General features: G+C 42.4%; 1 protein-coding gene across 1 annotated transcript in view; it reads right to left on the bottom strand.

Annotated features, from left to right (window-relative positions):
• LOC110971537 (fibroblast growth factor receptor-like 1) overlaps positions 1–12,229 on the bottom strand; it is a 33,712-nt gene extending 21,483 nt beyond the window's left edge. Inside the window, exons 1-2 of the mRNA XM_022221903.2 lie at positions 11,761–12,229; positions 10,722–10,817 (exon numbers count right to left, since the gene is read on the bottom strand). Coding sequence (XP_022077595.1) covers positions 10,722–10,806 — 85 coding nt within the window. The 5' untranslated portion in view covers positions 10,807–10,817; positions 11,761–12,229. The remainder of the gene's footprint in view (positions 1–10,721; positions 10,818–11,760) is intronic.
• Between the last annotated feature and the right edge of the window lie 3,113 nt (positions 12,230–15,342).

Here is a 15,342-nt window from a genome sequence, read left to right as displayed (position 1 = left end):
AAAGTTTGAAAATGTGGAACAAAAATATATTTTCAGAGTGAAGCTTCTCATGTCCACATTTTCAACATTTTTGGGAAACTTTTTGAACATTCTTTGGCAGAAAAAAAGAAATGTTAAATGCTTCTTTAAGAACATTTGCTAAAAAAAATTTAACCAAAATCCAGCGAAATTTGCTGGATTTTAGTTGATTTTTTTTGTTAATGTTCTTAAAGAAAATCGAAGTTTAACTGATATATATGAAATCACTTTAGATATTTGTAGGATTTCTTTTGGAAGATTTTTACAATTTCTTTTGAAAATATTTACAAGAATTTTCTTGCCAAATTTGGGGTATTTCTTAAAATAGAATTTTCAAGGGAAACTTTTAAGGAATTATTGGAATTTTCCTCCTGAAGGTTTTGCAAATTTTCAGAAATTTGGGAAATTTTTTTTGCTGAATTTTTGGATCTTTTTCAGACAAGGAAACAATATTTTTTGGTGGCCGTAAATGAGGACAACAGGAGGGTTAAAATAACAACCAGCACCCTGTTAATCTGTTTCTAATAGAATGAAAAATCCCCTTTTTCCGCCTTGCAAGCACATTAATTCAGTGGCACAACTTCTCATGTGAGCGACTAACACACCGGCCTTGCCCTGTCATAAAGAGCACACAGCGAGTGGCACTCTAGTCGCTTTATCTCACTCCATTAAGCTAAGGCCCGGTGCACACACAGGGGCTGAGTGTGTGCTTAGGGCCACTTATCAGGGGAAGAGGCAACAGGAGGGTGGCTGTGAAGGAAGAGGAAGGCCAAACAGAGAGATGGGGACAGAAAGAGAGGGCAGAGGAGGGGAGCGGAATGAAAAGGAAGCCACAGGGAGAGTCGCAGGGTGAGGGTTAAGGAGAAGAGGGCTGATTTAGGAGAGTGGGAGGGAGCAGAGGCTAAGATGGCAGAGAGGCCTCCTTTAACACACAGTTCATAAGGAGAGCAGGTCTGCATGGGGGAGTGAAGGGGGATTAGGTGGGCCCAGGCGGCAGTAACAAGGAATCCCAACAATCTCACACCCCACTCGCTGGCCCGGGCTCAGCCTCAGCCACATGACACACTCAAACAGACCCCTCTCTCTCTCTCCATTACAAAGCGAGGCACCAACGAGCACCTGTTTATTACCGTCTGTCTAATATGTTTGGAGATTGGTCGACCACTTGGCTCTGAATAGGACATTGTGTGAACGCTCACACATTTGGCTGCTCTGCACTGTGAATTGTTTCTTATTCTGTCCCACAAACAATCAGATATGAAGGCTTAAAAACAGATGCTCTCATTAATCTGAATGTTATTACAGTCCTCCTGCCACAGGAAAAAACAAAGGGTGTCCAAAATTAAACCTCATGGCTTCAGATTAGTATTTAACCACCTATTTCTTCCTGTACAGCAGTGGTTGATCAGACAAACCACTGGTTCCCAAAGTGGTGTTCAGGACCCCAACAGGAGTCCCAACATAAATCCAGTGGGATCACAAGATGAAGACAGTGTAAGAGAGGGAAAAATAATCTTATGTACATGCTTTCTTCTCACTTTTTTTACTAGTGCAGACGTTCCCAATGCCAGAGACAAGCTGAAGCATACACACACAAGAACGCAATAACCTGATGACAATAATATTACTTTATAGCAGTTTCATACAGATTAGAAGCTGGATACATCAAGGCAATCTCTATACAGGTTTATTCAAAAAGAATAAACCTATTTCGTTACACAATATTTTTAATAAGGAAAAGCAATAGAAAACTCCAAGCAAGTCACAAGTATTCTACTCACAATCAACTTGTATTTCCTGTCTTACAAGTGTTCAATATGGCCACCATACTTGTGAGTTGGCTGGAGTTTTCTATTGCTTTTCCTTATTAAAATATTGTATAATGAAATCAGTTCATTCTTTTTTAATAACCCTGAATATAAATAAAAATACTGGGCATAACAACATACGTTGAAGCAATTATGTAACTAAGCAACTGAGTCCATGGCTGAAATATTCTATCGCTAATCGCTTTTAAATTTAGTTTGGTTCAGCACTGTTTTGCAACGAGGGTCCCAACCTCAACTTTTGAAATACCTCTTACATTTACCTGTTCAGGTGTGTAAAATTCCTTCAAGCAAACATGAAGAAAGAAAATCTCCTCACTCTTTATTCAAACATCAACCAAAAAGCATTTCATCCCAGTGTTAATGCTTGACAGTTTTTGACAGTTTTTGTTGGGATGCACGTAGAAACTGCTCTGACTTAAGTTATGAAATGCCCACAATTTTATGAACTATTGTTTCAGAGCATGCCTTTAATAAACCCCGTTACATCCTCTCTTCATAGCTACACTGATGTTTCTGTTTTTTTCATGCCTCTATCAGTCAACAACGAGGTGCATCCTGCCACTCCCAGTGTTCTCCCTCCTCCTCCTTCCTCCTGCAACCTTGTTGCATTCCACAGTGGGAAAAAAACCGACTGTCCGACCTGAGTTCGGCTGGTTGTGTACAGCCGCTTGACTAGCAGAGAAACACGGAGGCTGTAAACAAGCATATTTTGAGCCAGACATGTTGTCACCGGCGGACACACAAATGTGCGTCTTTGTGTGTGTGATGTGGTCACATCTGTGCAATGATGATGATAATGATGATGATGACGGCTGAGCTTGTCGCTGAGTGCTCCTCATTTCTCCATCTCCAGGAAACCTACACCAGTCTACTGTCTGAGGATAAGCCAATCTCCATGACACTAGGAAGCGCTTTACACCAGCGCCTTTGTCAACAAGGTCTTTTCAGGAGAGGGCCAGTGACAGACTGTGATGTAGCAGGAGCGTTTGGGCAGAATGGAGCAATTCAGACAGGGGCAGGAGGGAGGGAGAGGCGAGGAGAGGAGTGGGCGAGGGAAAATAGAAAGGCGGGTGAGACAGAGACGAGACAGAGCGGGAGAAAGAGGAGAGACAAGGCGAGACAGAGGGAGGGGGAGGAGGAACTGGCAAAGCTCTCACTGACAGCAATGGGGCCTCCTGACAATCCAGGAATATTGTCTGAAATCAATCTGTCATCGTGGAGCTGTTGAGCCTGTCATTACGATGTGGTACTCGCCCTTTCACAGTGACAATTTGTTCAGTGCTTTCCCAGTTCACCTTACTACTCAGCTGTACAAAGGTCACTGCCCTCTATCCATCTCTGTCTGCCAGTCTGTCTGTCTCTCTCTTTGTTCATCAACTGTCTACAGATTCATACAGTCCTTTTATCGAGGTGACCTGCACTGAAGCAGCCGGCTGATGACCAGAACAGACGCCCTACTCCAAAGACGTCCGTTACATCACTGAATCCTCGTATTTCCAACCGTGCAATAATTGCAAAATAAGAGCTTTCAGAAATAAACAGAACCAAGACTCTACAGTAACGCTTGTCGCTCTGTCAAGCTGTTCATTTGCTCACAATGATAATGCTGGTATGTTGAACTGTTGCTAATACTGAACACAAAGTAGGACTGAGGCTTAAAGGAATGTCATCAGTTTGCAGATATTTATCCACAAACCAAAGGTGCCTTCAAACTGATGATGGCACAAGATAAAAAGTCAGGGGAAACAAGTTTACTGTTTATCTTTTGGGGATCACGCATGTCTGTAAACATCCAAGGCAAACGCTTTCGTATTGGTTGAGATGTTGAAATTAAAAAAGTCACCCTCATTGTGGTCTGGAAGGAAAAGTTAGAGAATCACCAAAGAACAGTGACAGACATGGCAAAACTGTCACTACTGTCACTGTCTTTTAATACACAAGTGCTCTGTATCTTGTCACTTCAACGCTAAGGAAGTACTTTTCTTTTCAAAGATTTTTTTGGTCTGTAAGCAGAAGTATCAAAAAAATTACCAGGCCAAATTTCATGAAACTTGGTCAACAGGTGGTGCACAGCAAATTACAGTTTGGAGAAGATCCAGAGCTTTCAAACGGTATCAGCAAAACTGCATTTCACACGACAATAGTTAAGCTTTGCAGTTAATCCTCAGTTCACAAGCATCTCAAACTGTGGGTGAAACACAGACTATAGACTGACTACGGTTGGTTACAGCACTAAGAAATGCTGGTATATTTCACTGTTAGTGGCACTAGAGGGAAACTCGGAGGATCAACAAAGTCATTAGATTTCATCCTCTGGAGAACTTGGATATCTGCGGCAAATTCCATGAAATCCATCCAACATGTGTAATATTTCAATCTAAACCTAAAACGCCATGCTCAAGGCGTTGGTGGAAGAAAAGTCAAAGAATCACTAATGTAAGAAACATTCATTCTCTGGGGGCCATCGATGTACAGAATTTCATGGCAATCCGACCAAAAAGCTGCTGAGATATTTTCGTCTGGACCAACTGACCAGCTCACATTGGCATTCCTAAAGCTATGCAGCTTGAATAGCTAAAAATAAACAAAAGGAACAGTCAGTTCAGCTAACAGTCAATCAGGACCCACAATAGTTGTATGAATGGTGCTGTGTGCCCATCTGCCAAACCTTGAAGTCCAAGTACATCCAGGCTGGGGGCTGATCCAAGGCCCAAACTCACATCCCTGTGCATGAGGAAATCAAATCAGTCTCACTGCATGGTGCAGAATTCCAGTCTGGGATTGCAGTAGCTCTGCTATAAAATATGACAGATTATACTCTTTGCTCCTGAAATGATTTTTCCTCCCCTTGCACTCTTCATGTCAAAACGGGGACATATTTTTCCATTCATTACAGAAGCAATATGGGTCCTCTAAATACAAAAAATAAAAATTCTGGCTTCTCAGCTTCCTCGCCTCTGCGTTTAATGCTGGGAGAGACTGCTGCTGCAAACAAATTCCATCCTGACAGCCTACACGCGCACAATAAAAGATTTTTTGACACATTCTGACAAGTAGCCGCCCAGACCTAACTATTTACAACCTCAATCAATGGGGACAAAGTGCAGACACTCCGAGGTCGCTCAAAAGAATCCTTAATGAAAAACAAAGTGGAAGCCGCAAAGCCATGTGGGGTCTCACTGAAGCCCATCAGAGGTGGACTGACAGGAAGGGGGTGGACGGGGGGGAGGATGGAAACTGGAAGGAGGGTCTGGGGGTGCGTGTCGAAGGCAGCGGAGGCCTCATTCAGAGCTCGTTATCCCAGCCGTCCCCTGGCTGCGCTTTCTTTAGACCTAGCCAGCCATCACTGTTGCCACCACCATAACTTTCAATCAACCTTTTAACTGCAGAATGGCAGGGGTGGCTGGTGTGTGTGTGTGTGTGTGTGTGTGTGTGTGTGTGTGTGTGTGTGTGTGTGTGTGTGTGTGTGTGTGTGTGTGTGTGTGTGTGTGTGTGTGTGTGTGTGTGTGTGTGATTTCTAATGAAAGCCCAAAGACAGAAGGAGTAAGCAGGAAAATAAAGACAGACTAAATTTTCATTATCTTTCTGAAGTGAGGCGCCAACGTCTGGCATCAGATTATAAAGTTGACCAACACTTGAGTGCTTCCCGCAATCACAAACACAAGAAATACTTCGCTAAACTTAAAGACACACGGAAAAGCTTAGAGACAAAGATCATCCTCTAAATGATATTCAACAGGTACATTCTGGCTGCTTGATCTGGTATTCTGATAAGTCAGTGTGAGACTTCAGCAGGCTGTGGCAAGTACAGCAAACAAGTACATACAGTAAGATGGGGCAGATAATGTTTCTGCAGTTTAAATCAGCCTTTTATTCACTAACATCACAATGACATCTCCTGAACTTGTCTAAACCTGCTCAGTCCAAGACACATCTTGAAGGCCGCCGTCGCATAAAGTATACAGTATAGATGTTTTCCTGAGGCAACAAAATGTTATCATGGCACATGTCTTACAGGAGATGCAGAGAGGAGCAGAGAAGCAAGGCAAAGGAATAAAAACAGAAGAAAAGTTTCAGTTTAGGCACCGCCTGTCCACATACAGACTCATAAATCATAAATCTAGACATTAAAATTTATAGGAACACAAAACTGGCTTCTCCTGTTGAGGGATAAAAGAGGAGAGCAATTGGAATCTCATCATTTCACTTTACCGAAGTGACTGAGTGAACAGCTGTGGAGCACAAAACGGGGAGGAAGGGGGCCGCGAGAGGGTGGGGAGGGTCTCCACGACTTGGCTCCCCACAAGAAAAGAGAAAACAGAGCGGGACTGGAGAAATGAAGGAGGCTTAGAAAGAGGGGTTGCGCAAGACAAACACATCCAACTGTGGGGCTGAAATGTTATTGTAAGGTCACTTGTAAGGTTCCAGCGAGGCGGACCCTCGCCCCCACCTACAGGCTCGCTTCCAGTCGCTCAGTCCACTCACTTTCTTTGGCCAAGGGTGTAACACGGCAGCCTGGACTGTCTAAACAGTGTCCTGTATCGTCGGATGCGCATTTAACACCAAGCAGCTGTCAATTAATGAAATCTGTTGTTCGTACGTCCGCAAGTCAGAGCAGGGAAATGCATCAAGTCAATTATCATCTGAATGGTGACCGTCCGACGCCTCCGTGTGCACTTTGTGAGCGGCTCCATGGGTTTCGCGAAGGTTAACAGGAGCAAAAGGAATTCTATTTAACCAAGCACAAATCCATTCAGGCAGCAGGAAGAGTGTGTGTGGTCTGAAAACACTCCCGGAGCCAACTGCCCAAACAAACTAATGAGCATTGTACACACAGAGACATGAGATTTTCTTAAAAAAACAAAAACGGGGGTGGGGGGGGGGGGGGGGGGGGGAATTCTCCTCATGTGCATCTGAACATTAGCATACAGCTGAAAGTGACAAATACTGAAAGCCTTGTTGAAATTCCACATGAATGTTAATTGAAGTGGCCATTAAAGTCAGTCAATGAGAGGAGTGTTGCTCGCAGGGATTATATGACCCCGCTAAAGTAAACACCAACTGACCTCCATTATGACTACTTATCACAGCTACAGCCCCTTTCCTTTCTTTGCCCTCGGAGGGGTGAAGTCTGACACATTCCTCTCTCCAAATGTTTCCTCCTGAACTGACAGGGTCAGCAGTGTGTGCTGATAGATGGGAAACATGGATTGTTGTAGTGGTGGCAACATTATTTCCGTGATAGAAACAGAGGGATCATAGCAAGAGGACTATTATTTCCACCTGGTTTAGACGAGACAGAGCAGGAGGAGGAGTGGGAATAGTTGTTGGTGTACCTCTGAGGTTTTCTAAATTGCCCTGCGCTCCTTGGACGTCTCATTATCATGACTTTTCTCAGGGTAATTTCAGCCTGCTTAATAAAACACATGCATATATTCAGACGCACGAAAGCGCCGCTCGTTCTCTCTCGTAACTTCTTCTCACGCACGTCTGAATGGCAGCACCTCAGGAAAGCGAGTCCCCCATCTGCCGTGAGCTCTAATAGATGGCAAATAAGTCCAGTCTACAGGGATGAGGAGTGTTTAAAATTAATTACTGCTGCCCTGTCCAACCTGGGGGACCGCTGCACATAATAATCCATCCATTGTTCTCCGCAAATGGACCCAGACTCTGTAAATACGGGGCTTCGGAGAGCCGAGAAAAGGCAGGGTGGGAGTAAAGGTCAGCTCATGCCTTGTTTTAACGACAGCACATTAACTTAACTCACTTCCTTCAACTTTACACTGGTAATAAATGGGAGGAAATGCAGAGAAAGAGAAGGGGACATGTGTGAGACCAGCAGCAGACAGTGCTGGATGTATGGTTTGACACAGTGAACAGTCTCGCTGATTAAAACTAGAATAGAGGAGGTGAACACTGTTTGTCTTCCCTTGAGTTCCACTGTTTGGTGCCGGCTGAAAGACGCAACAGTAACATGAAACTGGTTTTAATTCTAATACCTAAATGGAGCATTAAAGTGCAGGGTTGTGCAGAGATTGTTTAAAAAAAACACAAGTTACACAGCAACATGGCCGCCTTTCAGCACAGTTCTTTCTCCTTCACTTTCCCTCCTGTCTCACCAGCTTGGCTCATTGTTGGCACCACTGCTCCACCTTCTTACTATTCAGGAGCTATTTAAAAAATAAGAGGACTTGGGGGCATTTTGTTACAGAGAAACTAGCCTCATTATGCTTAAAGGAAATGGAAAATTGTCCGGGAGCCAAACAGCCTTGTGATTTTTAAAAGCCCCTGGCATACATTTTATCTCATAGTACCTCCATGTTATGAAACCATGATGTAACTCTCCTATAAAATGTATATTTTCCAGTGGGGTTGCAAAGAAGGTTGCTTGCTCTAAACTTTGCCAAACTGCTCCAGAGGTGAGGGAAAGACGTGTGTGGTGTAAAAGCACACAAAGATTCACATACATGCAGAAAACGACTATACTCGATGTCTGTTTCTAATTAACGTGCATGAAAACGGTACCACTCGGTGTGTGTGTTTACCCAGTCCTGGTGCATAGCAGAGACACCTGGTGACGCTCTGTTTCTCCCAGGGTGCATTTCTGCAGATCCATATGTCCAGGCTGCTGCATTCCTCGGTTAGTGGAGCCCAGTGGTCCCTGGGCCTGTCACCACATTAGAGGCTCTGCTGGGACACATCACTGAGCACCTCTTCCAGCTGCTGGGGGCAGCGGAGCACCAGAGGGGGAGGACAGAAGGCGCTAGGATGGAGGAAGTGCGGGGGTTCCAAGAGGGTCTTAAGAAATAATTCTTGCTTGGCCAGTCGCAAAGTTGCAGCAATAGAGAGAGGAAGGGTCCACGTGTGAATATGTGTGTGTGTGTACTTGTTTCTGCTATACCGGTGGGGACTTTGACCTGACTCTGTGCTATATAGGTGGGGACTCGTCTTACAGTGGGGACCTAAAATGAGGTCCCCACGGGTGGCAACAGCGTTTTCTTGGCCATGTTGTTGTTACTAGAAAACGTAAAAGTGCAAAAATGTTTCTTTAGGGTTAGACATTGTTTTGGTGTTGGTTAAGGTTAGGGTTAGGGTAAGGGTTAGGGGTTAGATATGAATGGGAGTCAATGGTATGTCCCCACCAGTATAGATAAACATGTGTGTGTGTGTGTGTCTCTGTGTGGCACGAGGGCAGGGGGTCCTGGGTCAGATGTCACCTGATGATTGACAGCAACAGGCTCAAAATCCTTCACCCCATCTAACTGTCGTCTCAGGTGCATCGTCTGAAACGTTTAGATAAGTAACACTTTCAGTGTGTTTTTACTGTTTCACACACAAGTCAAAGGAGACTTGTCCTTTATAATTTAATTTACATTTATCAAAGATGTCATCATACATTGTTAAACTTTACAGCGGCAGTTTTACAGCTTTGCTGGCGTTCGCTTCACTATGAAGTGAAGTTTCAAGTCAAGCCCCCTGACTGTATTTCACAGCATGTCAGAGTCAAGCTGTTGCATTTGGACTGTAATACAGTCCACTGTATCACTGCTTCTGCTGGGATAACTGTGGAATATTTATACTTCACAGATTGTCAAGCATCATTCAAAATCCTCTCACTCTGACTGTCGGCCAGCGACGTATCTGTGATGAGTACATCTGTCTGTGCATCTGCAACCACTTTCAGAGGAATTATGAGAAACAGGCGGTAAATTCTCTCTTTTGTCTCACATTAAATCAGTTTAGGCCCATCAGACTTCCACTCGCCACCATCCATTCGGCGTCCACATTTTGGATTTCTGCTTCACTGACATATGTTAATCTGTAAACATACAAAATTGCCTGTCTAATCTGATTTAGCCTTCACGTCTTGTTTTCTTTTAGTTTAGTTGCGCCGTGAAGGCACGGCTGCCACGCTGTGAATGAGGCATTGTCTGTAGACCCATAGATCTAATCTCCCCCTCTAAAACGCCGCCAACCCTGCTGCCCCTCTACCTTGAGCCATGATAGCCACATGCAGGTATTGTACCCATCAGACGCCTCTTGAATTTACTTCTATACTGAGTGGGAGAATAATGACAGCGCTATGGAGCCTGCTTATTTTGCCAGAGCTTTATTTTCTGGGGAAATGTGTCTGGCTTTCAGATTTCTCTCATTAAAGCTGAAGTGTAGTTTCAAGTTTTGCCTCTGTCATTGACTCATGCCACTGAATTGCATCAGACATGGTTCAGTAGTCAGTGATGGTGGATGAAATCATAGGAATTGCCTCGACAGTCATTCATAAGCTGTTGACAAGCTCACTGTAAGTTGTCTTTATAAAGTAAAGTATTGATACTGGCACAATAAACAGTGCAGAGAATTGTGGTCAGCCTGAGGTCTCCCATTCTCCACACAGTGTTACGGTCATGAACACACACACAGGCTGATGTGAGACAGTCCTTTGGTCGGCCACGGGAGAGCTGGACTCTTACCCTGACTTGTGTTCTTTCACCCTGGGAAGCTGATGGATGATGTTTGTTTGGTTTAGCTGCAGTGAATGTGCACACACACACACACACACACACACACACACACTGTGACTGAAACACACACAAACTAGGGGTAGGGGTTGGCTTGCCCTCTCTCATTCCACTGCCCTGTGTTGATTTTGGGCTCTGTTTAGACATTTTTTTTTTAGTTTTTAAGTTTTCCGTCTTTTGCCTCTCGGTGTGACGGCGTTAAAACCCAACTGAGACCTTCTTCATGCTCACAGGAAACCAGCCATTCAGCTCGATTAATAATGAGCAGTGAATGTGGTGTTACCTTTCACATTTAACACACGCAATTTTAGTTTAGAAAAAAGAAAGAAAGAAAGAAAATGTATGAAGCAACTCTCACCTCTTATGCAGTCGGTCAGTAAAACAGCCTCGAAGATGAACAGCACAATCTTCAGGATGCCCATACTGTCCAGGGACAAATTCATATTCCCTAAATCTGAAACACACATGGACAGAAGGTGTGTTATGTACGAAATGTATAGTCACACAGTAGGACCAAAATACTGAGAGTAAAACCTCCTTCTCATGCTATATGAGTTAAAAAATATTACCTGTCTATATAAAATGCTTGAGCAAAACCATTTAATAATAACGGGGCGTGTGAAGCTGTTTCCATCTCACTGACACACAAAGCTGCAATGACTGACTGAGATGAAGAAACTAATGATCAACTATCAACTCAATCACCAACTATTTTGATAAATGATTGATCTGTTTGAGTCATTTCTAGCAGAAAAAGTCCAAATTGTCTCATTCTAGCTTCTTAAACTTAGAAATGTCCTCATTTCTCTACACTTCACTGGCATGAAAGTGAATATTTTGGGCTGGTGGACGAAACAAGTCAATCTGAGGACATCATTTTGGGCTTTGGAGAACATTGTTTACCAGTTTCTGCGTTTTCATAGAACGAACAACTAGTCGGTTAATCAGCAATCAACAGAATCTGTAGCTGCAGCACTTTTTTCTTCTTCAGTGGTTCCCAAAGCAGACTCCTGAAAGGACTAAATGATCAAATATGAAACCCTGCATAGAGAATGCAAGTATCATAAATAATTCAACATAAACTCCATCTTTATTAGTTAGCTCTATTACAGCATATGTGACAGTTTGAACCTTCTCTGTCCAACTACAGTCTCAGGTTTGGGGTCAATGCGGGACCTAAATTGGGGATTTAAAGTTTTTTTTTGTAAAGTTGAAGAAGTTCTGAATAGTGCAACAGCAGAGTTACGTGCTAACTGAGCTACTGAATGGCAGAAAGTTAATGAAAACTGGTTTCTGCGAGTTTATTAAGAGTAACATATCTCCATTATTTCTTACTTGCAGCTTGCATGCACAAAATAGGGGTTTTAAAAACATATATAAATATGATATTAACATACCTTGATATTGAGTGAACTGAGTCAACCTTGTGTCAGCCTCTTGACAGAAACACTTCTAGCTAAAGTCCGTGTTGAGTCCATGAATCAAAAGTGACAGCGGCCGACTTTCCAGCGACCTCTAGCAGCACCGTCTGCCTCTGGGATAAAATAACGGATTCACGGCTGCACTTTTGCAAATTACAAACTCCATAAATTACAACACAAGTCCCAATTTGCTAATTCTCAATAAAAACTCCGTGCGGTCCGGTCCGCGTAGTCCGCCTCGACCACCAAGTGACTTTTCCAGTGCGCACTCAGCGGAGACTTGTTGTTCGTCCCAGCGCTGCTGCTGCCGGCCAATCAGAGGCCGCGGAGCCTGGACACGTTAACTCTTTATCCGTCCGCCGGTGGAGCTGCTCATCATCATAGACTGTACTGTCTATGCTCATCATCTCTGTCAGATTAGTGCAGGAGAAGACAGACAGCAGCTGTGGACTGCCGAGAGCAATGCAAATATCACTGCAAAATTAACTTCTCATATTACATGCTGCTTATTATACTAATACTTTACTGCTGTTCTTCTATATGAGCTGAAAAACTTGAGTCACTATTAACAATGTATTACAACTGTATTACAATTAAAGTCCTGCAATTTTTCACTAATATCCTACATTTTCATTTATGTTTCAATACTTTTGCTGTGAGTGATAAATGCCCCACTGTAAACACCTGCTGCCACCTACTGGCGCCTGTGTGGATCAGATCAGCTAACATAAATACCGTGCCTGGCCAAAAAACAAAAAAACCTGTACCCTGTTGTCTCATTTACAGGCACCAAAAATATTGTTTCCTTGTCTGAAAAAAAAATCCAAAAATTCAGCAAAAAAATTCCCCAAATTTCTGAAAATTTGCAAAACTCAAAGAAAATTCAAATAATTCCTTAAAAGTTTCCCTTAAAAATTTCATTTTAAAAAAAGTACCTGAAATTTTTATTTTTTACCTTTTTCTTTTGCTTCCAAACATTTGGCCTTATTGTATACAATTCAAATTTAAAGCAGCAGAAGCTATGATTACCTGACTTTTAGTCCATCGTATGGCTTGAGATTCAAAAATAGCTTCCCATATAAATCAGGTTTTGTCTGGTAAATGACGTCATTTTGCTCTTTACCCTCATTTGAACTGGTCGAGGCAGATGGCTGCCCTCCCTAAAGGGAAGTTTTTTCTTGTCCACTGTTGCCGATATAATGGATCACAAGGAATCTTACATATTTCTAGGGTTTTCCATGTATAAATTTGTAAGGTCTTAATTTGTCTGTTGTTATTTTAGTCTTTTTGTGGCCATTTTGTGTCTCTTTGTGGTTATTTTGCATCTATTTGGTTCATTTTGCATCTTGTTGTGGTCACTGTAATGTTTCTATGGTGGTTTTGTATCTTCCGGTCATCTTGTTTTGTTTTGTCTGATTCATTTTAAATGAGTGTGGCAAATTTCTATAACTACTAATACTATGGAGTCTTAACTTTAACATGTAATTCAGTCAGGTAAAGTATAAAGTTAGATAATTTTCTAGAGTTTTATCTGTAATATTTCATTTACTTGCTTTAGGGTCTGAAACTTAATATATGAAGTTGTTAGGAAAACTCACAATGCCAATCATGTTTATCTACTGTAAAGCACTTTGGTTCTACAGCTACTGTTCTATATAAACATCAATAAGAGTGACTTCACTTGACTTCTTGCCCCCTAGAAACAGGAGTTCTGTCATCTGTAAGACCCACCTCCAGTGAATATCAAGTTCTTACCTTGTTGACATGTCCTTGTGGTGTTTTTCATAAGCTAGAAGCCACACCATGAGTAAAATATGCACTGTGAAACTGCAGTGTACAAATAACAGTCTCAAAAACAGAGATTCAACAAACCCAATGAGTAAAAGCGCTCAACTTTATGGATGGGAATTTCTGAATCATTATTTTTTAGAATCTGTTTGAAAATGTGTGGCTCAATTACTGGAATATTACAGGTTGCCATCATGTAGTTTTACAGTGTTTGAGGAGAGCAGGAGGTGAGCTGGTGTGCTCAGGGTGCAGCAAGTGGCAAAGGACGGATAGAGAGAGGTAAAGACTTCATAGATCTGCAAATTATAGAAGAAAAAATGACGCAGAGTTCCATATGCATATCCATATGCTGGGTCCGCCCTGGGCCTCCGGCCCCTGGAGGGGTCGGCGGCTGCTGGTCTTGGTCGCCTGGGGCCCGGCCCCGCTAGGCGCTGGAGGTCCTGGCCGGGTTCTCCCTCTGCCCCCTTCCGGGCCGATCCGTGGTCGTCCTCGTGGTTTGGTGGCTCGGATCTCTGCTCTGGGATTGCTGCCGGCTCGCCTGGGTCTTGTGGGCTCTCAGGCCTGCTTCTGGCCTTCACGGAGGTCAGAGGTCATAGTTGCATGATCACAGTCACAATTGCACAGTACTCTGCATGTGGACATAGCAACCATGTTGTCTTGTGGGATGTTAAGTTTGTCCTGGTGCCAGAATATCAAAAGACATGTTTCCTCAGTTTGTTTGCCTCACATAGATGATCTGAATAATTACTAGCTGTGTTTCCTAACAAAACCCGTAGGATGCGTTCCGGTGTGTCTATGTCAAGGTGTACTAGCTTGTTGTCTGTTGTGTCGGTTTCAATTGAAAGATAATTGTATTCTTGCACCCTTCCTCTTCTCTTCACTATCCCCCCTTGTTGTTGTTGTTGTTGTTTTTTCTCTCTTCTTGTTTCTTTCTTTCTGCCTTTCCCCTGTCAGGTCCGGCAAACTTATGTATATTTAACTAATCAACACGTATTCAAACTAAATAAATTACTGTACAGTATCAAGGGGAGTCTTATACTTATAAACTCCCCTTGGAAAAGCAAACTTGTATGGCACAATGCAGCAGCCAGATCCCCATTCTGCCTGCTCTGTTGCCGGACAGGACAAAAAGAAAAAAAAAAAAAAAGAGTTCCATATAAGCCACTTCAAGACAGGAAAGGATTATTATTTTAACCCTTATGTTGTCCTGCGGGTCAAAATTGAAAATTAAATTTAAAGTTGGAAAATGTGAGGGAAAAAAATACATTTTCACAGTGAAACTTCTGATGTTCACATTTTCAACATTTTTGGGAAATCTTTGAACATGTTTTGTTGGAAAAAAGAAATGTTAAAAATTCGCTGGATTTTGGTAGATTTTTTTGGTGAATGTTCTTAAAGAAAATATTAGAAGTTTTACAGATATATATGTAATCATTTTAGATATTTTTGGAAGATTTTTACTCATTCTTTGAAAAATATTTACAAGAATTTTGTTGCCACATTTGGGGGATTTTTTTAAACAAAACAAACAGAAATTTTTAAGGAATTATTGGAATTTTCTTCCTAAAGAGTTTGAAATTTTCAGAAATTTGGGGAATTTTTAAATTTTTTTCAGACAAGGAAGCAATATTTTTCAGTGCCTATAAATGAGGACAACAGGAGGGTTACAAGATAAAGCCATACTAGCATACTTAAATCGTAACTCTGATGCACAGATTAGTTAGAACAGGTTTAAGAAATCTTTTAAGTTCCCCTCAGTGCCAAATAAGA

This window comes from Acanthochromis polyacanthus, chromosome 1 (genome assembly GCF_021347895.1).
Source record: "Acanthochromis polyacanthus isolate Apoly-LR-REF ecotype Palm Island chromosome 1, KAUST_Apoly_ChrSc, whole genome shotgun sequence".
NCBI classification, from domain to species: domain Eukaryota; kingdom Metazoa; phylum Chordata; class Actinopteri; family Pomacentridae; genus Acanthochromis; species Acanthochromis polyacanthus.
The sequence above is the reverse complement of the archived record's forward strand: the minus strand, read 5'-3'. Positions and strand labels throughout refer to the sequence as shown.